At 39.9% G+C, this 25,709-nt stretch overlaps 1 protein-coding gene and 1 long non-coding RNA gene across 5 annotated transcripts in view; one reads left to right on the top strand and one right to left on the bottom strand.

The window, feature by feature from the left end:
- LOC129143225 (uncharacterized) overlaps positions 1-25,709 on the top strand; it is a 91,461-nt gene that overhangs the window by 13,975 nt on the left and 51,777 nt on the right. For all 3 annotated transcript variants that reach the window (XR_008546409.2, XR_010149494.1, XR_010149495.1), the window contains exon 2: positions 20,588-20,649. This is a non-coding gene — a long non-coding RNA (uncharacterized LOC129143225). The remainder of the gene's footprint in view (positions 1-20,587; positions 20,650-25,709) is intronic.
- TMEM17 (transmembrane protein 17) lies at positions 1,989-25,709 on the bottom strand. 2 transcript variants are annotated; one of them, XM_016948611.4, is made up of 4 exons: positions 25,388-25,652; positions 22,051-22,154; positions 21,795-21,908; positions 1,989-2,409 (listed from the first exon to the last, which is right to left on the bottom strand). In XM_016948611.4, exons 1-4 carry the CDS (start codon positions 25,485-25,487, stop codon positions 2,224-2,226), a joined length of 504 nt encoding a protein of 167 aa, XP_016804100.1. In that variant the 5' UTR covers positions 25,488-25,652; the 3' UTR covers positions 1,989-2,223. The 2 variants fall into 2 exon arrangements, with proteins under 2 accessions (XP_016804100.1, XP_001161917.1); XM_001161917.7 differs by lacking the exon at positions 1,989-2,409 and adding an exon at positions 19,528-20,813 and having other exon boundaries at positions 25,388-25,709.

Here is a 25,709-nt window from a genome sequence, read left to right as displayed (position 1 = left end):
TGAATAGTTTGGAAATATTTTCTCCCATTCTTTAGATTGTCCTTTCAGTCTGTCGTTTTCTTTGCTGTACAGAAGCCTTTTCAACTTGATGTGATCCCATTTGTTACTTTTTACTTTGGTTATCTGTTCTTTTTGAGGTTTTACTTAAGAAATCTTTGCCCAGATCAATGTTCTAAGTTGTTTCCTCTATGTTTTCTTCTAGTAGTTTTATAGTTTCAGGTTTTAGATTTAGGTCTCAGATCCACTTTTTGATTAAGGGTGAGATGTAGGGGTCTAGTTTCATTCTTCTGCATATGGATATCTGGTTTTACCAGCACCTTTTATTGAAAAGACTGTCCTTTCCCCAGTAAGTGTTCTTGGCCCCTTCGTAAAAAAAATCTACTGGCTATAGATACATGGACTCATTTCTAGGTTCTCTATTCTGTGCCATGGATCTATGTGTCTGTTTTTATGCCAATACCATTCTGTTTTGGTTACTACAGCTTTGAATATTTGCAGGACCGGTAGTATTATGCTTCCAGCTTTGTTCTTTTTGTTGAGGATTACTTTTCCCTGAGGAGGCTATTCAGGGTTTTTTGTGGCTCCATACAAATTGTAAGATTTTTTTTTTCCATTTCTGTGGAGTATGTCATTGGTATTTTGATAGGGATTGCATTGAATCTATAGGTTGCTTGGAGTAGTATGGTCATTTTAACAGTATTAATTCCAATATTCTTCTAAACCATGATCATGAGATGTCTTTTGATTTTTTATTTTTTGTATTCTCTTTAATTTATTTCGTCAGTTTTGTAGTTTTCCCTGTAGAAGTCTTTTGCCTCCTTGGTTAACTTTATTCCCAGGTTTTGTGTTTTTTTGTTGTTGTTTTTTGTTTTGTAACTATTGTAAATGGATTGCTTTCCTGATTTCTTTTTCAGCTTGTTCATTGCATATAGAAACATTACTGATTTTTGTATATTTATTTTGTACCCTGCAACTTTACTGAATTATTTCATCAGTTCTGAGAGGTTTTTGGCAGAGTCTACAGGTTTTTCTATATGTAAGATCACGTTGTCTGCAACTGACTTCCTCCTCTCTAATTTGGATGCCCTTTATTTTTTTTTTTCTCTTGACTAATTGCTCAGCTAGGACTTCCAGTACTATGTTGAATAAGAGTGGTGAGAGTAGGCATCCTTGTCTTGTTCTAGTTCTTAGCAAAAAAACTTGCCGCTATTCCTGGTTCAATATAATGTTAGCTGTGGGTTTGTCACACATGGCCTTTATTGTGTTGAGGCACTTTCCCTCTATACATAATTTACTGAGAGTTTCTGTCATGAAGGGATGGGTCTGGTTTTATTAGTCAGAGTCTAATGAGAAAAACAGAACCCCTTAAAGGGGTGTGTGTGTGTGTGTGTGTGTGTAAGGGGGGAGCATTTAGCCTTCTACAATTATGGGAGCTGGTTAAAGAGTCTGTGAGGCTATCGTCTTTGTGTCTAGTGATGGAGTTTGAAGTCCTTGGAAAAGATAGTTGGCAAGTGCAGGTGAGAAAAAGGACAAGCTGGAACCTACAAGCGTAAAGTGGAACCTATGAGGAAGGATAGAAATCAGTGTCAGTTCCACCACTGCTGACTGGATGGTTTGTGTGTCCTTCAGAAAAGCTGGCATCCTCTGTCATGGAACTAAACACACATTTAGCCTGGAAGTTGGAGAAGCTGAAGAAGGACCCAGGGGAAGGTAGAACTGCTGTAGACTTGACCACTACTCCTTACCAACAAAGTGAACCAGTGGATAAAGGATAACCTTTGTGAGTGACAAAATGGCTGCTGCTTAACTTCCAAATCTCACACACGAGTTTCTCAATTGGCACAGCCTAACCAGAAACATATAGGAAAGGGAATTCTGTGAAATGTAGTTCAGCCTAGCCAAGCTGACATATTACAAAGCCACCACATGTCCTAAACAAAATAATAGTAAATTATTGTTCGGCAAAATATTAGCTACCATCATTTGAGCAGTGTTCCAGATGCCTTTATATAAGTTATTTAATCTCATCCTCATCCTGTGAGAAAAGTATTCTATCCCTGTTTGACAGGTGAGGAAATGGAGACTGGGAAGTTGTAGTGAGCATGTTGTTATGTACCATCTGGAACCCAAAACCGCTTTCCTGTGGGGAACTCATCCAGTGCAGTTTAAATTATTCAGTCTACCCTTAGTCAGAGGGATGAACATGTATCCAGGCTTGGTCAGTCAGAACATCTTATTCTGTTGGTCACAATGAATGGTCCATCGATAGGCCTTGACCCAGGGTGGGTCAAACAGAAACTTCCCTAGAGCTTTTCTACCAGGGAAGATGTGATCCTTGTCTCCTGAAAGTTGTGAGGTAAGTCTGGGGCTTCTGGTGGTCACCATTCTCAACATGTTGAGCACGCTCATCTGAAGGGTAGAAAAAAAAGATTATTTAGGCCCCTTGATGCAGCCATGCCTGAAGTTTTCTGTGCTCTTGAATCACCCAGGTTGCATAAGCCTATAAACTTTATATTTGCTGAAGCTAGTTTGGGTTGGAGTTTCATCAGTTGCTAAAAAGAGACTAATAAACAAATTGGTATCAGAAGAGGAGTATTGTAAGGGATCCCAAAATGTAGATTCCGTATGCATGGGGAGCAGACCCCTTGGGTTTTCCAAGTACATAAACCAATCAACTTTCAATTCTTCTGAAGAAAATGTAACTTGAAATCAAGAGAGTTATGTCTAATACGAAGGTTAAGTGACTTGCCCAAGGTTACCCAGCTAGTTAAGAGGAAGTACTGGAACTCAAATCCAGGGCTGTCTGATTCCAAAGTGTAGGCTCTTAACTGCTGCATCATGCCATAACCATGCTAATTTAGTCAGCACATCTGGGCTTACAGCAGGCTCTGTCTCTGGAGCTTCTCAATAAAGATGGAAAAAGCTGCTTGAAGGAAAGTTTGAGGGGAGCTTTTCTAATTCCCTTTGGAAACAAAGGAAATTGTGGGGTGAAGCAAAAGTGGCTAGATTTTGAGGTCAAGAGTGAAGGCTTTGTTTTGGGATTACAGGCTCTGTAGGAAAAGGCAAGCAAAGCAAAAACCTCTGGGATTCATGCAGCAGTCCTTCCTTATTTATGCCTGTCATTTGCATTCTCCGTATGGAGGCCTTGAACAGACAAAGCAAATAGATGATTAAGGTGAAGTTCATTCTAGTCAGTCCCCCAAATCCTAAACCCTAGATGTTAAGTTGCTACCTTATTTTTATGTATTTCCCAGGATACATTTTTTTTTTTTTTTTGAGACAAGTTCACTCTTGTCACCCAGGCTGGAATGCAATGGCAGGATCTCAGCTCACTGCAACCTCCGCCTCCTGGGTTCAAGTAATTTTCCTGCCTCAGCCTCCCGAGTAGCTCGGATTACAGGCACGTGCCACCGTGCCCGGCTAATTTTTGTATTTTTAGGAGAGACGGGGGTTTCACCATGTTGGCCAGGCTGGTCTTGATCTCCTGACCTCAGATGATCCACCTGCCTCGGCCTCCCAAAGCACTGGGATTACAGGTGTGAGCCACCACACCCGGCCTACGATACAGATTTGAAAGTGTTCCTTCCCATTCCAGCATCCAGTCACCTCACACGGAAAGGAGAGTTTCTCTATGACTAAGTTAAAATTTCCTGCCTTAGCTCTTCAAACAAGCGGAAAACATCTGGTCTTCACTCAACAGTTATCACCATTTTAAAGCCTAAAGCTACTCTTCACCATTTTCCCTTCAAAGCTTAAGAAAGTTAATTTCACTTTTATTGCATTTTTCAAAGTTTCATTTCCCAATGATTTGGTTGGTGTCTTTCCAGACCATCTGCAGGGCCCTCTTTAGAGCAGCACCATCCATTAGAACTTTCCGCAATGGTGGGAACCTATATCTGCGCTTTCCTGTTCCAGGGGTTAGGGGATGTTCCCATTGAACAGTTGGGATGCATATGAGCCACCTGTCATTTTTAGCATGGGCCCCTTCTCAGGGTTCCTGGGAGCAGCTCCGATTCCAGCTATGCCACACTCTGGTTGGCTGCCATGTTCCTGCTGGACCTACTGTCTTGCTGTCTTTCTCTTATCAGCCACTATCAGCCACAGGAGACTGCTGAGCATTTGAAAGGTGATGTGTGTGACCAAGGAACTGAATTTATACTTTTATTTACATTTAATTAATTTTTAAATTAAAAATGGTCACATGGAGCTAGCAGCTAACTTCCCCAATTACATGCAGTGCACCCATGTTCTGGTCTTGTTTCTAGCCTCCCAAGGATTATCCTTGCTCTTCTAAGACCTGCTGACTTTCGTTCAGTTTGTGGCCCACTAAGACCCTTTATGTTATGTAAACTCTTCATGGTTTCCAGCTTCTATTTGAGGGTTTTGATATGTTCTCATGGCTTCAAGTCTGTATTTGTCACTACTGAAATCCTGTTTTTACTCCTGTTTTCCATATTGTTTGGAATAGTTCAGCTTTGACCAAAATGGATGGTCATACTATAGAGTGAGCTGGTGGAGAATTACATAAAAATTCCTCAGACAAGCAGAATGAGATATAAATGAAGAGCAGTCATGGCTTTCCCAACTAATTCATAATTTTTTTTGTTTTTTGAGACAGGGTTTCACCTGTCACCCAGGCTGGAGAGCAATGGCATGATCTCAGCTTACTGCAACCTCCGCCCCCCAGGCTCAAGGAATCCTCCCACCCTAGCCTCCTGAGTAGCTGGGACTACAGGTGTGTGCCACCACGCCCGGCTAATTTTTTGGCTATTTTTTGTAGAGATGGGGTTTCACCATGTTGCGCAGGCTGGTCTTGAACTCCTGGCTCAAGTGATCCTCCTGCCTTGGCCTCCCAAAGTGCTAGGATTATAGGCGTAAGCTACCATGCCCAGCTTGATTCATAATGTCTATTGCATCAGAGGATGCCACTGCTGTAAAAGTGGGGAAATGATAACATTGATTAGACTTCTACATTCCCTTATTTCTTCCCCCACTTCTTTCTCCCGAAAACCTACTTCCCTGATTGTCCTGCTTGTATATGTATTATCTTACTCTAGTCTTTGGAAATAATATCTCAAACTGGCCTTTCTAATTCTCAGAGGAGATGATAAAACTTCAACAAAAATATTCATGAAATGGAAGTAGCTCAAAAGGTCTAATAATGAGTATATTTTCCACCACGACTTTACCCTTTTATAGTCTTATTGGCCTGTGCTTTTGACCTTGCTTTATACAACAGAAGAGTGGGACGCAGCTTTTAATATAAGATACAGGTTCTAAGACCCAAGAGATCAGGAAGTATACCTTTAATTTGATTAACACAATGTATCCTTTTAGCAGTTTTACTGCTCAAACTTAGTAAAATGTGAAAACCTACTGAAAGTTGATTTTGGAGACACCAACAGAAGACAACTGGTTATTTGCTGTCATTCTTTGGCACCGCTGAATTATGCTTGTCTCATGTTCAGTGTCTGCCCCAATCAGTGAACGGTGCTCCTGAACAGCCCCAAGAATCCTAGTCCCTCCACCCTCTTGTACAGAGCCAGTGCCTGTGTCATTTCAAGAAGATTTGCACGGAATTGACCTTACAAAGTGAATGTTTAATTTTAAAAACTGTGCTTTTTTTTCCCCCATTTCCATTTTAGTAAGCAGACCAGATGCGTTGCCAAATTTACCCTCAGCTAATTGCATAGTTCAATGTCCTGAAATGTGCCCTTGTTTGCTTAAAACCTGCTGATTTGCAAAAGAAATCGTTCCAGGAATGTGGGTCAGAGTGGACGCTCCTGTGGAAGCTAAATTGACCAGGAAAGAATGGTTCAGGCCTGGCTGTGGTGCTGGGTGCCTGTAAATCTGCAGGAATAGGGGACCCTCCAGGGCAGGATTTTCATTCTAATGATAAGGCTGCTGGAGGTGAGGGAGAACTGGGGCCTGAAGATGTGGACAAAAATCAGTTTGGCTCTGATCCACCTTTGGAATTCCCCTCAAGCTTTATATCTTGAGCAGGCTTTGGGTCAAGACTGAAATAGAATGTTAATGCACAGCCAGAGGAAAATAATTTTAAGATCTGGCATTTGCTCTGCCTCTGTCCCTGGAGGCCCTCCGATGAGATGTATGTGAAGTAGGAATGATCTTCCAGCAAGAATAGAGTAAGAATGAAGTTGCTCAGTTACTTTTCCCTGTTTGTGAATCTGGAACCTGACTCACAGAGGTGTTCCTGGGAATTTGGCCCTAGGGGATTTGGTAGACTCTTGGCTAGCTCCAACTCCAGCTAACAGGGAAATTAGTTTGGAGAAGCCTGGAGGAGACTGAAAATAGAGGGAATGAAAAGAGACAAAGTGGATGCTGTTCTAGTGGAAGGGACAGGATGCAAGGATCATCTGCCTACTTTGGTAACAGTGGTGGTGTTCCCATCGAATATATGGGACAGATATGAGCTTCCTGTCATTTTTAGCATGGGCCCTTACTCAGGTATCCCAGGGACAGCTCCAATCCCAGCTACATCACTCTCAGGTTGGCTGCTGTGCTCCTGCCGGACCTGCTGTCTTTCTCTTGTGGATGCGCTTTGCTGACCTACAAGGCAGACACTGGGGGGTAAAGGGGGTGATGTGGGGTCGGGGAGCTGCTCAGTGTATTTCACTCAGCTCTCAGAATCCATCTAGAACTTGTTTCAGTCCTTGGCAGTTCAATCATCTTAATAATTGTGTTACTTTCCAATGGCTATGTAACAAATTACCACAAACTTAGTGGCTTAAAACCATGCATATTTATTATCTTATAGTCCTGGAAGTCAGAAGAACAAAATGGATCTCACTGGTCTAAAATCAAGGTGTCAGCAGGGCTGTGCATCTTTCTGGAGGCTCAAGGAGAATCCATTTTCTTACCTTTTGCCACCACATTCCTTGTTTCATGGCCTGTTCCTTCTTCAAAGCCAGTCATAGCTGGTCGGGCCTTTCTCACATCACATCACTCTGACATTCACTCTTCTGCCTCCCTCTTCCTCATTTCAGTCCTCTTGTGATTGCATCGGATAATCCAAGATACTCTCCTTATTTTAAAGTCAGCTGAATGGCAAGCTCAGTTCCATCTGCAAACTAGATTCCCTTTTGCATGTAACCTATTCACAGTTTCTAGGGATTAGGATGTAGACATCTCTGGGGGATCATTATTCTGCCCACCATGATAATAAGCCCTCACTTTTTTAAAAGCCCTTTTAAATACCTCATTTGACCCTAAAAATGCCTGTGAAACAGGCGAATGGGTGGGATTATCCCCTTTAATGGATAAAGAAGCTAAAGTATGAGTCAAAAAAATTAAAATAAAAAAATAAAACTTGCACAGGCCCCACTCCAAGTTTACTTTGTTTGTTCGAGACAAAGTCTCGCTCTGTTGCCCAGGCTGGAGTGCAGTGGTGCAATCTCGGCTCACTGCAACCTCCACCTCCCAGGTTCAAGCAATCCTCCTGGCTCAGCCTCTGAATAGCTGAGATTACAGGCTCATGCCACCATGCCCGGCTAATTTTTGTATTTTTAGTAGAGACGGAGGTTTCACCATGTTGGCCAGGCTGGTCTCGAACTCCTGACCTGAGGTGATCCGCCTGCCTTGGCCTCCCAAAGTGCTGGGATTACAGGTGTGAGCCACCATTCCTAGCCCAAGTTTACTTTGAAATAGAGGGTGGAACGGAGTTAAGCTATCGGCCACGGTGTTCAGTCTATTTCGAGGCTATTGCTCTAGATGACAATGCCTATCAAAGAGGAGGGATGTGGGGAAAGTATGACTTTGTATGGCCAGCTGTCAGACCTGGATTCAGATTGTATGTTCACACAAACTTGATCTACCTTTGGAATTCGTCTCAAGCTTTGTCATTTCCTCTTCTTGAGTCTGTGAGTCCTTGTTTTTGCCTTCCTGGGTGGCTTTGAAAGTGATCAATATGATAATTTTAACACAGATAGCTACTGTAGATAGGTATGACCCAAATGCAAAGTTACTTATATTTATTAAAATGAATGTCATAGAAAGATGCTGAATGGAGAATAAAAACCATGGCCCTGATACTGACATTGTTGAATTTTCCATGAAGGAGGAGTAGACAATTTGTAACAAGCAAGCAATATATGGACAAACTTTTTTTTTAAAATAAAGGATGAGTTTTGAAAAAAAAAAAAAAAACTTAGAGAACCTATGATACTTAGGACAATCCTAAAAGCAACTAATAAAGAGGAATTCTGACAGCTGTTATGACTGCCATCCAAACATATAGGACCCAACTATGTGGTTCTCCCAATAAGCTTAATTCCCTCTGCAACTCGACTAGGAAGCTTAGGAATTGGATCTTGAATCTACGGAAATAAAGGAATAAAGAAACAAAAATCTCCAACCTACAAAGAGGCTGGATTTAAAAGGTTTACACTGAGCTGCTGTTTGCTAGCACTTCCTCTCTGTTTTATTCTACTTTTTTTTTTTTTTGGAGTATAATTAAAAACTTCTCCAACCTTAGCACAGCTTCTCTGCTTAGGGGTCAGATTTTAAAAAAAAGCAAAACAAGACACACACAGGAACACCCTATTGGGGTACTTGATTGACTTTTAGTCAATAATACAGGGATGTAGGCTTTTAAGCCAGGAATTAAACTTGAAAACAATGGTGCCTTCCACGGACACCCTTACCAGGTGACTCAAGGTTGGCAGAACACATCACATATATCCCCTCAGGTATGAAAATGGTAAATGTATCCTGGAGTGGCCCAGCATCTCAGAAAGCAATTATAATAAAATATTCCTAGGATGTGTTTTCCCTGAGGATGAGTGATGACTTTGACTCTTCATCTTCTAACTCCAAAGCACTGCTGTCTCAAATAGTCAAAATGACAAGGGAAGGAATGTTTTCGTTGGAGAGTCTCAACGCTGTTTCCAGCACATTTTTCCATTTGCCTGACTGCTCTTGGCCCTGAATGGAGTCGGAGGTGGAGTTCTTTCTACTGAAATCATAAAAGTCTCTTTATTGGCATGTGTGCATTCAGATATGCTCTTGGTATTGCTCATGTTGTTAGCTGCAGCTGGGTTTGCTGTGAGTGAATTGTTTTTGTCTTTAGTTAGGATCACATGTTGACTCATGACTGCCTGTATCCTGCGATTGGAGTAGGCATTTTAGTAAGGGGCTTAATTATTCTTGTATTTTTGTTTTGTCTTTTTCACTCTTCAATCCATATGCTTATTTGGGCTTGCTTGCAAAAGGAAGAAATATTTGGTTCACTCCATTTTATGCAATAAAGGCAAGAGCTTACTGGGGGCTTGGGAACTGTTTTTATAACATAGGGGGCTGTTTTCATGACCTAGCAGACTGAAGTTTTCAAAATAAATTTGGCAAGCCTTAGGCGTTACTAAAATGTTGTGAGATAAGGAGTGCACTTGTGCCCCAATTTGAACTCTGTTAAAAAATTTTTTAAAAATCAAAAATAAAACAAAAACCTTGCATCAAAGTGTTAATATGTAAACCTGTACATTTGAGCTCCACAGTCTTTACACATATTAAATCAAGAATCAGTCAGCTGGGCGTGGTGGCTGAGGCCTGTAATCTCAGCACTTTGGGAGGTCAAGGTGGGTGGATCACTTGAGGTTAGAAGTTCAAGACTAGCCTAGCCAACACAGTGAAACCCTGTCTCTAGTAAAAATACAAAAAATTAGCTGGGTGTGGTAGTACTTGCCTGTAATCTCAGCTACTCAGGAGGCTAAGGCACAAGAATCACTTGAACCTGGGAGGCAGAGGTTGCAGTGAGCTGAGATGGTGCCACTGCACTCCAGCCTGGGTGACAGAGCGAGATTCTGTCTCAAAAGAAAGAAAAATAATCAATGAGTTCCTTATTATTTCTGTAGGACCAAAAATTGATTTCAGAAAATTAAAGTCTGATGCATGTGTGTATTATTATTATTATTATTTTGCAAGGTCTCGTTTTGTCACCCAGGCTGGAGTGCAGTGGCACAATCCTGGCTGACTGCAGCCTCAACCACCCAGGCTCAAGAGATCCTCCCACCTAAACCTCCCGAATAGCTAGAACTACCAGCATGAGCCACCATGACTGGTTAATATTTTTATTTTTTGTAGACACAGGGTCTCACTATGTTGCCAGGCTGGTCTCTAACTCCTGAAGTCAGGAGATCCTTTCACTTTGGCCTCCCAAAGTGCTGGGATTACAGGCATGAGCAACAAGTCTGATATCTTTTAAAGCCTTATTATAAATGCTGAAGTATAAATATGGTAATTTCTCATATTTTGAAGCTTAAAATTTTAAAACACTTTGGATCATAGATTCAGAGGGCTGTGAAGGAGTCAAGAAGTTACAAGTTTGTGGCAATGGTTTTCTTACTTTTTAATTTTAATAAACAGGCCCCTTACTAGAGAAACAGAAAAGTATGTGGGTATCTTAACTGGTATAGAGTGAGCAGAGATTCAAATGGCGTGGTGGCTCACGCCTGTAATCCTGTCACTTTGGGAGGCCAAGATGGGCGGATCACCCGAGGCCAGGAGTTTGAGACCAGCCTGACCCACATGGTGAGACCCTGTCTCTACTAAAAATGCAAAAAAATTAGCTGGGCGCAGTGGTGTGTGCCTGTAATCCCAGCTACTAGGGAGGCTGAGGCAGGAGAATTGCTTGTACCCAGGAGGCGGAGGTTGCAGTGAGCAGAGATGGCGCCACTGCACTCCAGCCTGGGCAACAGAGCCAGACTCCGTCTCAAAAAAAAAAAAAAAAAAAAAACAAACCTCTTCAGTGCAGGAACAGTATCTTACTCATCATAGAATCCTGTGCCTGCCACGCAATAGAACCTCAATTAGCTGGGCGTGCTGGAGTGTGCCTGTAGTCCCAGCCACTCAGGAGGCTGAGGCAGGAGGATCACTTGAGCCCGGGAGTTCTGGGGCTGTAGTGCACTATGCTAATCTGGTGTCCACACTAAGTTCGGCATCAATATGTTGACCTTCTGGGAGTGGGAGACCACCAGGTTGCCTAAGGAGAGGTGAACCAGCCCAGGTTGGAAATGGAGCAGGTCAAAAACTCCCATGCTGATCAGCAGTGGGATCACACTGCATGCACTCCAGCCCGGGCAACATAGCGAGACCCTGTCTCTATTTAAAAAACAAACAAACAAACAACAACAACAACAAAAAACCCTCAGTTAATTTGTAGAACTGAGCTGTGTAGGAAAGCTTTGGAATTAGACATGCCTCAATTTGAATCCCAGTTCTGCCAATTACCAGCTAGGTGATCTTGGTTAACTTATTAGAATACTCTGTTTTTCTCATTTTCAAAATGGGAAATGGTATTATAATTATAAAGTTAATATAATATACAAGTGTTATAATACCTTAGAGGAGTAAATAAGATAGCACATGAAAGCACGTAGCATTTCACAAGGACCTACTTCAGCAAATGACAATCTTTTAAATTACTCTACCAAAGGGTTTTCCCATTTAAAAAAATTAATCAAATATACATCTCTTTAACTTTCAGTCAGCTTTGACCAACATGAAATGACTGAGGATAATGCTCTGAGTTAGTGAAATTCCAACCAAAGGCAAAAAACCAAAAAAAAAAAAAAAAACCTCCAAAAAACAAAAAACAGACTTTTTAGTTAGCTTGCTAAGCCTTTCTATAGGTAAACGTATTATTAGATTTTTAAAAAACAATGAGAGTAGCTTCTGGACCCCTTTTTGCCACTTTCCTTGGCCCCTAGAAGTCGGAGGGTCCAAGGCTGAGCAATGTTCCTGCTTTGGCTTCTAGATCGGACAGGTCTAAATCAACCTTAATATATCTTTGGAGCATGTGTTTAGAGAGAGGGAGCACTGCAGAGTGAAAAAGCATGATCTTTGGAACCAGACAAGGTTAGGTCTAAATTCTGTCTTCTGTTTACTTGCTGTGTGACCCCGAGCAAGTTCCTTAACTTCTCCTGAGTTTTAGTTTTGGCTTCTGTAAAATGGGAATAAGATCTGCCTTACAGAGTTGTCATGAGAATTGAATGAGATATTGATAAAGTCCCAGCACACCGCCTGGCACATTGCAGGCATCCAATTAAATGGTGGTTGTTATTTGCATGAGTTTTGGGGATCCAGCAAAATTTGAGCATTTATCTTAACATAAAAGTGGTTATTGGTTTTAAGATTAGGTTTCATTTTCATGCCACAAAGATTCAAATATGAGTAAATGTGGCATTTCTATTTTGTAGAAAGTTTATGAAAAAAAGCTGCTATGTATTAAGAACAGGAGGCAGGAGCTCTGAGTTCTAACAACTTGCTTATTCCTTCATCTGTGCATTCAGTCAACATTACTAAGTACATAAGCACTGTCATATGCACTGGAGATATCATGAATAAGAGTGGTCCCTGTCCCCAAGATGCTCAGTGACTGTAGGACTGTGGGAGGAACAAATATTCAGAATTCCATAGAAGATGTGACAGTTGAGCCAGGCATTAAAAAATAAGTAGAGTTTCACCACATAGATAAGATTACTACTTCAGGCAGACAGAGCAGTTTGGAGGGAAAGTCTGCAGGTAAAACCCAGAATGGTGCACGGGAAGAACTGCAGCTTGAAGGAGTGGGGAGGAGCAAGATGAAGTCAGGCAGGTGGAAAGAGGCCTAATATGCCAGGCTAGGGAGTCTGGGTGTTATCCTGCAGGAAATGAGAGTCCTTCGTTTGTTTGTTTTGTTTTTGATACAGGGTCTTACTCTTGCCCAGGCTGGAGTGCAGTGGTGTGATCACAGCTCACTGTAGTCTCAACTTCCTGGGCTCAAGCAATCCTTCCACCTCAGCCTCCAGAGTGGCTGGGACTAGGGGCACAAACTATGCCTAGCTATTTTTTTCTATTTTTTGTAGAGACAGGGCACCACTATGTTGCCCAGGCTGGTCTCAAACTCCTGGGCTCAAGCAATCCTCCTGCCTTGGCCTTGCAAAGTGCTAAGATTACAGGCATGAGCCACGATGCCCAGCCTGGAAATGAGAGTCTTAACAAATTTTAAGGAGAGTAGTGTCATGATCAGATTTGGTTTTAGATTTCCTGATAAACACAATCATAGGGCTGGTATGGTAAAGTTGAGGAGACATTACTACAACAAGAAAGCGCACAGTGAGATTGCTATCCTACTTGATCTGGTCATTACATTTCTATTAATATGTGCTTATCGTCTCCTAGGACCACCCAGATGTTTTTCCTTGAAAAATAGCACAGAATTATATGCTAGTGAACTTTTTGAAAAGTACATGTTGGAGAAGGGTGTGTGTGCACGTGTGTAAAATGTATTTGGATCTGGCATTTCAGCTTGTTAGGAGATTCTTTTGAAATGTGATTGTATCATCAATCAAATTAGCTCTCCCTCTCAGCTTTCTATCATTTTCAAATGTGGCAACAATGACTTATAATGCTGTTTAAATATAGATAGACCATTCATCGCCTACAGCATGAAGTTCAAACTCTTTATAATAATCTATTATTTAAAAGACTGATAACTTCCGACGCCAGTCTTTTCAGCTCATCTCAACCCCTTCTCTTCTACACACCTTATATTTTAATGACACAAAACTACTTTTGGTTCTGTTCAGGCCTTATATTTTTAAATGTCTATATCTTTACCCATGCTGTTCCATCTGTTGAAAGCCTATCCTACCCTCTAGGCAGGATTCATCACCTATTTTCATCTTTTACATAGCTGTATTACAGTCTTATCATAAGGAATTGTGGTTACCTTAAATTTGTCTCCTCTGCTAGATGGCTGGAAGGGCAAGGACTTAATCTTATTTATCTTTTTCGTCCTGGAGTGTCAAAGCATAATGGATGACATATTGTTGTAGCTAATTAAATTGTTGACTTTACAGAACAAAATCATAGCGTACTAAAAATACAGAGCGTATCTTCTGCTGCTCTGCTTTGTAAAGTACTGAACAATCAACAGTTAAATCTCCAGCCTTCTTTAGCAAGGGCTTATTGACCACTGGGAGCAATAGTTTTTAGGATAGCAAAAATTTTGACTCTTAATAAGCTCTCATTCTTTTTAGGAAAACTATTGAAGCAAAGTCCTAAAACTTCTACTTTCTCGAATGGTCATTTTAGTATTTGTAGGTATTAATGAATCAAGCATTTAAAAATAATTTTTAAATGTGCATATAACTTTAATAACAAATATTTTTCTCTTTTAGGCTATAATATTGAGCAGTGTCTCTAATGTACTTTGAATTAGAATATAAATAACTCAAGATCAGGAACTAAAAACCTTTAAAAATGAATCAATAATACTTTTCTGCCAGCCAAATATAGTGCTATTAGAGTTCTGAAAAATTAAAGACAAAGCCATTCTTGGTTGATTATTGTTTTTAAAAGTCTACATTTTTGGCTGGACGCAGTGGCTCACACCTGTAATCCCAGCACTTTGGGAGGCCAAGGCGGGCAGATCATGAGGTCAGGAGATCGAGACCATCCTGGCTAACACAGTGAAACCCCGTCTCTACTAAACACACACACACACAAAAAGAAAAATTAACCGGGCATGGTGGCGGGCGCCTGTAGTCCCAGCTACCGGGAGGCTGAGGCAAGAGAATGGTGTGAACCTGGGGGGCAGAGCTTGCAGTGAGCCGAGATCGCGCCACTGCACTCCAGCCTGGGTGACAGAGCGAGACTCCGTCTCAAAAAAAAAAAAAAAAAAAAAGTCTACATTTTTAATGTAGCTGAGTGCTAAACACTTAGGTCTGTGGAACAATATATACATTGTGATTGTACACCTTACTAGATTAAAAAGCTCTTTTCAGACAAGAATGTTCAGCTGTGGAATATGTTTAGATAATGCATGTTGATAAGATAAATTTCCAAATGTCTTTGGCTTTTCATAGAATATATGTTCCATGCTGTCCTACGATTTGTATCTTGTTTTCAGGAGTTCCAGCCTGTCTTGACTTGGGTTAAGATGATGACACACTGATGCCTAGCCTCACTTTCAGAAAGATGTAAATCTGTCAGAATACATTTAAATGTTGAGGTTAAACTTATATTTAAACACATTTTTCTAGGACTTGAATATTTTTAAGTGCGTAAACACTGGGGAAAAAAGATTTTTAGAATGATTCTTAGAATGGCCTCATAACTATTTAGTTTTGCTTTTTGATTTAAAACCCCCAAATTAACAGTCTCTTAAAACTAGAATAAAGATATATACCCATAACAAGTTAGTGTTAATTACACTTATAAAATACAGTAGTTCAGTCTCCTGATACATCTTTTCTATGACCAAAATCTAACATATTACATGCTAACCAATTTACAAGGTAAACTCTTCTGTTTGCCGCTTTGTTTTCTGCCTCCATGCCTACTTTGCTATGCAAAAGCTCTATGTCAATTTACTTTTTGAGCCGTTTAAGACCAAACCAAATTATTCCTTCAGCACATTTTAAACAATCCCTTAAAGACCTCTTTTTCTTGGCTATGTTTCCAATCTTGGCTTATCACTATAATATTTCATGCTCCATGCTTCTGAAAAAATTCAATATTCAAGAACAAAGTAATCCAGAGCTTTACTTCATTTCAGTCTTTTTATGTCCTAGGGCTGTCCCAACTCAATGACCCAGTTTTTATTGTGTCACATCTCACTGTCTGTTGCTGACTGCGACCAGCTTGCCTAATCCTTTTCCCGTCCCTTATCAGTTTTCCCTTAATTCAAAAATCTTTTTTTTTATTCTTTCCAGTTCTCCTTTCACAGCTTTTAGATTTTTTTTCTTTCTCTTGAGACTCAGTATTCCTGTGGTAACTACTCAGAAATATCCAGAGACAAATGGGTAACTAAAGTCCACAAATCTGTCCTTGTCAAAATATTCATTGTACTATTTTTAGAATTGTGCGTGGTGAATAGTAGAAAGTGGATGTTTTAATTTGGCAATATGCCCTTAAAAATGTCCATACTCTAGGACCCAGCAATTTCACTTCCAGGAATCTGGCTTATTAATTAAAAGGAATCATCTGAGATATGGAAAAAGCTATATGCATGAGATGTTCATTACAATGTTATGTATAAAAGAAAAAGGAAATAACACAAATATCTAATGATAGGAGAGAAGTTAAATAAATTATGGCCCATCTACTTGATGAAATAACACACAATCATTTAAGATGATGATTGTGTAACTATGTAGAAACATAGGTAAATACTTTTAATGTTTTCAGAAAAGCAGGGTGCACAATTATAAGTGCTTATGATCACAATTGTGTTTTTAAAAAGCTATTTGCAAAGTAAAAACATCAAAGAAACATGGTATTTGCTAATAGTTGTTATTTTAAGATGGTGGAATTGTAGATTTTTCTTTACTCTCAAATCTTGTGATCCTATTCCTTTAGAGTTTTTAAAAACTATAATCTTAATTCAAGTAAAGAATCATTAGGTAGGTTATATCAAATAAAACTTAGATTATTTCAGATAGAGCTCTATTTAAGTCTAATAATCTAATGGCTGGGTGTGGTGGCTCACGCCTGTAATCCCAGTACCTTAGGAGGCTGAGGCGGAATGATCACTTGAGGCTAGGAGTTCAAGACCTATGATTGTGCCACTGCACTCCAGCCTTCGTGACAGAGCAAGACCCAGTCTCTAAAAGACAACAAAAAAATAATAATCTAATAACTGTGGGTGTGGGGGAGATAAGAAAGGCAGTGAGTATTTCATTTTGTTTACTCTTATAGGTCATCTCTGAAAAGATGAATTAGAAAAAAGACCCTCCTAATATCTGTTTTAAAATACAAATTATCTTTAAAACACTATAGTAGGTTCTATTCAAGTTTATTTTATTGCCACTGACTTTATCCAGGCCAGCTTGTTCTCGCCTAACTTACTTAATCACATTCCTCCTGGTATCTCTGCCTCTGGTCCAAACCTTTCAATCCATTTTTCACATTGTCTTCAAAGAGATCTTTCTGAAACCTAATTCTGATTGTGATACTCCACTGTTTAAACGGTTCAGGGATTCAGAATAGAGTTCTGAAAAATTAAAGACAGAATATATTCAAAGCTTTAGCCAGGCTTGCTAGCACCTTCCAAGTTTCTCTGCCTTATTCTGCACCATTTCTTCTCATGTACCCTTCCCACTAGCCTCAACAAACTAGTTGTAGTAGTTGAAACAGAACTCACAGTCACTATTTTTTGTTCTTAACACTGAACTTAATACCCACTCATTCTTTAAATCTCAAGTGTCACTTTCTTTGGGAAGGCTTTCCAGATTCGTCATTCATTTAGATGTCTCTTCTCTGTAATCCTACAGGGCCCCACCACACTGCTATCACTGATTTGCTTATCTGCCTTTTCTACCAGACAGTGAACTTCTTGTTTGCATAGGCAAGTGGGATTGAGTGCGTATTCATTTAACCTGAATACCGCCTACCCCCCTCAGACAATGTGGAGCACAGTGAATGCTAAATGGTGTTGATGTAGGGTTAATGCGCTAATCCTGGGATACTAAGTGCTAGGAACAAAGAGGGAAGATGCGCTGGAAGCCAAGGGCCTGTTACCTGTCAGGTACTTAGCAGGTAGAAACTCAGTGAAACTCATTCAACACACTTCCCTCATAAAGTTACGCTTTTTTACTTTGTCTTAAGGTTGTACAAATGTTTTACCTCCCACATCATATCCCTGAGAACTAGGAGCATGTCTTGTCTATGAACCTTTGACTACTCCTTACATATACTAGTCATTCAAGTGTATGTTAAAGTAATAAGTTTCAATGTTTTAAAACAATTTTGATTTAGGTCAGACTTGGTGGCTCACGCCTGTAATCCCAGCACTTTGGGAGGCTGAGGCGGGTGGATCACTTCAGGTCAGGAATTCAAAACCAGCCTGGCCAACATGGTGAAACCCTGCCTCTACTAAAAATACAAAAAAATTAGCCAGGAATGGTGGCAGGTGCCTGTAATCCCCGCTACTCTGGAGGCTGAGGCAGGAGGATCACTTGAACCCAGGAGGCAGAGGCTGCAGTGAGCCGAGATCACGCCACTGCACTCCAGCCTGGGCAACAGAGCAAAACTCCGTCTCAAGAAAAAAGAAAAAAAAAAACAGAAATAAATAAAAATAAAATAATTTTGATTTATACCAAAAATATGTAAAGGACAAAATGTTTGTGAAGTTCAACATTTTAATTAAAAAATTTTCAGTACAGTGTTGTAAATCCTTAGAAGGATATAATATAAATTAAGGATGGATAAATATATTCAAATAAAATGAAAGACTGCCTAACCCCCAAATGTGCTGACATGTTAATATCTCCTCTACCTTGATTTTCATATACTTATATAGGGAACCAGGTATATTCCAATAGAAAATATTGGTTCAGCCTAACACAAAAAACCATGGTTTTATTGTTCAGATGAAAAACAAACAAATGACTTGGTCATGGTCTCAATTTACTATCTTTTTTCCCCCACTGTTACTATATCTGCATTTTAAGCAATATGTTTATTACAGCAAAATTACTTGAAATTTTTGATAAATCAATTTTCTCAAACTTTTTACAGTTTAAAAATTTTTTTATGATTATGACTGACATTTTGTTATTAATCTCTTCATTTTAAAGTTTAAATGTACCAGAAGTTCTGCTATTTAAAATAAAACTCTGGAAACAATCTTGAAATAGAAAAGTCTCCATCATCCCCTAATTTATCTGCTTTGTAGATTTATTTTATATTTTCTTATAGAATCACCTACCTAGTCCTATCTGGTAAACAAATGCAAACAAATATGTTTTAGACAACTATTCAACAGAATTCTATTTTAAATTCCAAATTATTAAGAGTAAAACTGGTGACTACTTTGGCATGAGAAAGATTAATCAGCCACTGCATGGAGGGAGAAATATTTGGCTGAACTTTATATATAATCATAAAGAGCAGAAATAATAAAATTAGCATAGTTTGGTCAGGAAGAATCAAGAATGAGTGGGAAGTAAAGACATTTTTTGAAGTTCAGCCAAACAACAATGAATAAGGCAAAACCTGGGAATCCTAAGATAAGCATGAATTGTAGAAAAAGAAAATTGAAAAGAGCAGTTTTTAATGCAGCTACAACTGTCCCTCAGTAAAATACATTATGAAGGCCCATTTCCCTATAGAAAAAAAGAAAACCTGTAATGAACATATCATATCCTTTAAGACAGTCCAACAGTCACTTAAATATAATGTTCAGATACACCCAAGCAACTTTGTTCTTAACCAATTCTCCTAAAATAGATTTCTCCTATTAGCAAGGGAGCATGCTCATTTAGGATCATGAGTATAGTCCCTTTGGCCATCTTAGCTCTCATATGTATTAAGAGGCGCTCTGGTTTCCAAATCAAGCCTCACGTGAATTTAATGGGTATGAAGCAGTTCTTTGGTGAACAAGAACCTAGTAGATGCAATCACAAGTGCTAATTTAAAATGCCTACTACAGTGCCCACTACATAGAAAGTTCTCTAGGATTTGTTTTCCTTCCTTCTCTTGCAACTCTGTAATAAAAAACACAAATCTATAGCCCAAAAGAATTGCACAAGACAAGGATGATTTGGTGCTGATACCTTAAATATTTAATAATTTATTGTAAAAGCATTTTGTATACCACCATTACAAATACTGAATATGGTTTTATGAAAGTTATAATTTTATAACAAAAATATTTCCTAAATACCAAGGCAATCCACCTGTTTTCTTCTTCATCTCAGTATAACAGCTAATATTAGGGTTAGAATTTAACCCTAGCAGACATGAAAATTTGGTCTCTTGTTTTATTTTTTATTTATTTATTTTTTTGAGATGGAGTCTTGCTCTGTCACCCAGGATGGAGTACAGTGGCTTGATCTCGGCTCACTGCAAGCTCTGCCTCCTGGGTTCACACCATTCTCCTGCCTCAGCCTCCCAAGTAGCTGGGACTACAGGTGCCTGCAACCACGCCTAGCTAATTTTTTTTTTTTTTTGTATTTTTAGTAGAGGCTGGGTTTCACCGTGTTAGCCAGGATGGTCTCGATCTTCTGACCTCATGATCTGCCCACCTCGGCCTCCCAAAGTGCTGGGATTACAGGCGTGAGCCACCACACCCAGCCGGTCTCTTGGTTTATAAATATAGACAAATACATAGGAACACTGACTGGTATTTCCATGTCAAGAAACATGGTCATATGTACAGACAAGACATGGATAACCAACAAGTTTTAAAGAAATGTATACATCTCTAGTTACAGATTCTAACCAGAAATGCTACAAGAGAGCTGGCAAATGACAACCACCAATACATAGATTTCTACACTCCTGAAAAAGACAACAACATCAAAAAAAATTAAGAAATTTGGCATCAGGTGGACAACATCAAGGTTTTAGGGTTAATATACTGTTTCATATACTGTACAAAGTTTCATCATTGCCCCCAACCTTGGAATTTCAGAGTGAGAGCATATACAATTCAAAACACTTGCTTTGTCCCTTTTCTCAGAGCTCTGATATTTTCCTAACTCTTACAGTCTCTAGAATGATCTGTCAGATTTTCACTCAACAACACTGGATCAGATCTCTTCTATACATGACCTCATCCTTCTCATGTCTCCTCTCTTTGCAGAGAGCCGGTCAAAGTCTTGGAGGTGGAAACGAACTGCCAACTGATTAACCATTTTCCTTAAGGTAAGAAATGCTGCAACAACTTGGAAAGCAAGGAAGAGAGTGAAGATGATATGTATCGCTTTTTCCAAGGGCAGATTTGTTAGGCCTTCATTAAAGAGCAAGAAAAGAATTAAAGGTAACTGCAATAGAAGGCTCAAAAGCCAAAAGCCAGCCAACTCAGGAACCTGCAATGACACATATCAAGAGTAATAAAAATCAGTAAAATACAGTTTCTGTTTATACAGATAAACAAGTACTTATCACTACCGTGAACCTACATTATGGGCTCTGTGAGTGATTCCCATAGGATGACATCCCATAGGATGTCATCCCATATAGGATGACATGGTCCTTGTCCTCAGAGAACTTACAGTCTAGATGAGAAAACTAATTTATGTAAAACAATCCTAGAATACTACACTTTAGTGAACAATTAAGTGCAATATTTAGAAGTACAGACTAAATGCTACAAGAAATAAGGGAGTGATTAGGGTAGGTGAAAGAAAGACCTCAGGGAGGTAGGCTTTTTAAGTTGTGGAGAAGAAGGAAGAGGCAAAAAGGTAAGTAAGCAAACACGTGAAATTAGCATGATTGGGAATCAGCACATCAGCCTGGAATGGATGGCTGAGTGAGAAAACAGCAAAACCTACAGTAAGACAGGCTGGGTGTGGGGCCTTATTATGAAGGGCCTAGAAAACCACAGGAATCTTTAGGCATTATCCCTATACTCTGGTAACCACAAATGCTTAGGCAGCATGATGATGCAGAAAACATGGGCCTGGCATAGGAAATGAATTCATAATTTTCCCCCATTTTCTTATTCAGGATCCAAATACACATGTTTAAGTAACCATGTATTTTTAAGACTGATAAGAAGAGGGAAAATATCAATTTTAAGTGTTTACTACATTCATATACTTTACATAAATCATTTCACTTAATCACAACAAACCTGTGAAGTAAATATTATTTTCCTCATTTTATATATGAGGAAACCAGGGCTCAAGAGATTAAGCAAACAGACCACAGTGACAGAAGTGGTAAAGCTGGAGTCAGGCTTTAAATTCAGACCTGTGCTCTTTCTGCCACACCTCACTGCCTTTTACTTGTTATGAAAACTGATTTCATTTATATCTATCACTGAGAGAAAGGAAAAAAGAGCTTACCTTCTCCTGTAGGTTACCCACGTAGCCCAGATACAACCGGATGGCTTCAATTAAGGTTATTAGGATGATAACAGTGATCACAATGAATTTGTAGTAGTCAGGCAAGATTGAATACTAAAAGAAAAGCCGAAACATGTTTGTAAAATCTCATGTATAGTAACATTGATTTAAGATAGAAAAAAATTATTAAGAACTTGAATTTTATTGACATTCTAACAACGTCAGGGCAGCAAAAGTATTAAAGCTTAGATTTTACCTTCATGTGAAGCATCATAATGCTGCTCACCCACCACAGTGGGAAATAGTAGGTATTAAAATAAAGTGACATCTGCAGTGCCAAACTGGAGACCATTTCATTTTCTACAGAAGGAACAGAAAAGGAACAAATGATGAATCTTGGGTTTATGCCCTATATATATATCCTATTCCCTAGAATTAATAACTATAATATTGGCTCAGTAAAACCCCAAATTTTAAGCCTACTTATAATCATTGACAGTAAAAGGAATATTCATCCTAATACCAGTTAGGTCAAATATTGGCTATTTGGGGGTACGTTTCATATTTTTCAATTATTTTACCATTTTGCCATTACAGTCTTCTGACTTTTTGGCATATACTACTGGTATAGATTTAATGTAGAATATCAATATAAATCCTATTCAACAGATAATTATCATTGCCTCTTTTGTAGAATTCTATGTAAATAGCGTATAAAATTAATGCATAAAATAAATAAAAATGAATCTCCCACAGATAAACTAATCTTATACAAAAACGGATTACCAAGGTTATAATTAGACACATCTCTCTTTTCAGCATACCCTAATCTTAGCCATTCTTTAAAGTCCAATTCAGTGTCGTCTTTTCCATCAATACTTCCTTCATCAGTTCCCCCACCCCAGCAGAAATACCTTTCCCCTTTAGGTACTTATCACTCTAAACTGTCAATAAGAAGTGCTAGCAAAGAACCACACTCCCCTCCCCAAAAAACAGTCTGGTGTACTGAACAGATCATGGGCTTCAGAGTTCAAGCAAATCCGGGCTCCCCAAACCTCTGTGACCCTGGATGTCAGACTTGACATGAATTATTTAAACTCTTTGAGCTTCTATTTCTTCATCTGTAAAATAGTGAAATTAAAACTTCCTCACAGGCTGTTTGTGAGAATTAGAGCCAATATAAATTATTTCATCCTAGCACTGTGCCTGGCACACTTAGTAGGCACTCAACAAATATTAGTCCTCTTTCCTTCTTCTCTTCTACTTATCTACAGGCTCATTGCAAGCACACACCATGTCCTACCCTAATTTGAGACCCTCATAGAATCTAGCATCTTGCTTTCCACGCAGTGAATATCAAATACACCTAAGAATGAATTAATGAAAGCATACTGTCATAAGGACATTACTAGCATAGCCATTTGTGATACATGAGTTCCATTTACCTAATGTTGATTCCATAACACTTTCTGCTTTTATGTAAGAGAGCAGGGTCCTAAATTAAGAATTTGATTTTTAAAATTGAGCCCTACAAAATACATCCTAAATTTGACTAAATTCTTAAGAGCAGACACATATATTGAAATCAGTTGCTGTACACGTAAGATTTTAAAGGGTCTAAAATAAATGTCTTAAAAACATTATTTTCTCCTTTTCTCCATAGCTGAGTGTTTTTATCTGTCACTTAATAATTTTAAAATATAAGAAATAGTCATGGTCTGTCACAGCAAAATAGTTTCTTTTAGCTCCAAGAATATGCCTGATTATTATGATCTACTTTTACTTGCAACTGTTTATTAAATTACCACTGATAAAGGAATGAATTCTTAAAATCTGTTAAATCTGAAGACAACTCACCAGCCTAGGATCTTTTCGATAGCAACAGTACAAAGCTGCGGACATGGTAATGACATAAACTTGTTATTACAGTACAAATAATCAAACCTACTTCCGATCCACAAAGAAGAAAATTTGGGAAAGAATAATAGATTGGGCAAGCTGAACATTTCAGTACCTTTGAGAAGAAACTGTAGTCAAATTTTGCAAAGAATGGTTTTCATGTTAGAAGTATTGTGTGTTAACATCTTAAAGGTTATGCTATGTCCATATTTCAGCAGATCAAACTTATAATCATGGAAATGAAAATCAAGTTAATATGTAAATGAACCTTAAAAGCGTAAGATATAAACTTACTAAATTTTGCAAAAGTTCAAGTTGAGTTCTGTAAATGGAATTTAAATTAAAACATACAATATAAATCAGGGATAGGTAAACAACTGGCCAGCTGCCTGTTTTTGTACAGTCAATGAGCTAAAAATGTTTTTTCACGTTTAAATGGTTAAAAAAGTAATATTTTTTCCACACGTGAAATCCATATGAAATACAAATTTCAGTGTCCATAAAGTTTTATTGGAACACAGCCCTGCCTATTCAATAACTATTGTCAGTGGCTGCCGTGGAGACCATATGGCCTACAAAGTCTAAAATATTTACTATCTGGTCCTTTTCAGAAAACGTCTTTTTACCTTGTATTATCAGACGTTAGTGCTCATTAAGCCTCATCCTTGGAACCAGAAACGTGAAAACCTATTTTTTTCACATTTTTCTCTGTACATCCTAAATCATAAAGGCCTACATTTGGGAAATAGGCAAGTGATCAAGGTGACAAAATGCAGCTTTGGGAACTGCCTTTACTTTTCTCTGTCCCTTTTAAAAATTCTCTTAAACCAAGCAGAGGAAAAGATTGATATTTCCCAGCAGAGTTGAATGATGAAAACCACATGGGTTTGGTTGACAGTGTGTTGTCTACCATCATGATGTAGGAGGAGGAAACTGTTCTGGAGGAAACTGTGTTATCACTTGACATCAAGTTAAAGGACGCAGAAGCATCATGGTATTTTGTTACCTTATGATAAGTGTTACATATAGGGGAGGAGGAGAAGGCAGGGAAGGGGTGAGTTTTGTTGAACGCCCGGCTAGTATGGCACATGCCAGTGGGAGTGGATGGTGGTTTGAAAGGACTCATTAACTTTTTTTTTAATCTCTTCTACGAGAAAATGGCCTTGCTTAGGAACATACTTGTTCTGCTAGGAAAAGGGAAAAGGCAAATTTGTTCCCTGGGGTGGGGGTGGGGACGGGGGAGGTGGGATTGCTTGGGCTATTCCTCGCCATCCTGGACAGAAAAGCCGGGGGCGGGCGCCGCAGAGGAAAAACAACTTGGGCCTTCGCTCTCGCGGCGCGCGGGGGACCAGCCTGTGCAGCAAGGGCGGCTTTTATCTTTTTATTTTGGGGGTTTCTCCGGGACAACGATGGGCCTTGCGCGGCACAGAGATCGGCCCCACGTCAGCCGCCGCGCTTGCAACAAGCTGGCCAGGCAGCACCACGCGGAGACCAGGCCCGGCCGGGGGCGGGAGGCCGCCAGCGCCTCAGCTCCCTGTCCGGCCCGGCCCCTCCTCCAAGGCGCTCTCCCGCACTGCGGAGAACTGGCTGAAGGCGACATCGCCATTTTAGGTACGGGCAAATTCTGGACGCTCCAAAATCCACGCCAAGCCCTCGGCAGGCCACACCCCCTGCACCGGGCCTCGGTCACTCACCCGGACCCTCATTGGACTCTGGACCGGTCCGATTGGAATCACTGAACACGGCCCGGCTGAAGTTTCCCAGCCGCTGGCGCACCGGATCCGGCAGCTCCATGCCTGGGCCTCAGTATCCCTCACCCCCTCAGACACAGGCTAGTCTGCGGGCGCTCCGAGGCTCCGTGGTTCCCACGGCAACCGGGCGGCGCGAGGCCGGCGGGACCCGGGAGCGCGCGGGGCTGCCCGGCTGGGCTGGGTCTCGTCCGGAGCCCGCGCAACCTGGAAGGGACCGGCGCGCTCAGAGCCCGTTCCAGGCCCAGGGAGCCGCGCGCCTCGGCCG

Source organism: Pan troglodytes, chromosome 12 (genome assembly GCF_028858775.2).
Source record: "Pan troglodytes isolate AG18354 chromosome 12, NHGRI_mPanTro3-v2.0_pri, whole genome shotgun sequence".
NCBI lineage: Eukaryota > Metazoa > Chordata > Mammalia > Primates > Hominidae > Pan > Pan troglodytes.
Note: the sequence above shows the minus strand (reverse complement) of the source record. Positions and strands in the feature narration are given on the sequence as shown.

What these genes read in the sequence shown, in the direction of transcription:
- TMEM17 (XM_001161917.7), bottom strand. Translation starts at nt 25,487, where the DNA reads ATGGAGCTGCCGGATCCGGTGCGCCAGCGGCTGGGAAACTTCAGCCGG. An exon ending in AGAGTCCAATGAGGGTCCGG is followed by an intron (nt 22,155 to 25,387) that starts GTGAGTGACCGA and finishes TTCCTTCTGTAG; the next exon opens with AAAATGAAATGGTCTCCAGT. An exon ending in TTATGATGCTTCACATGAAG is followed by an intron (nt 21,909 to 22,050) that starts GTAAAATCTAAG and finishes CTTTTCTTTTAG; the next exon opens with TATTCAATCTTGCCTGACTA.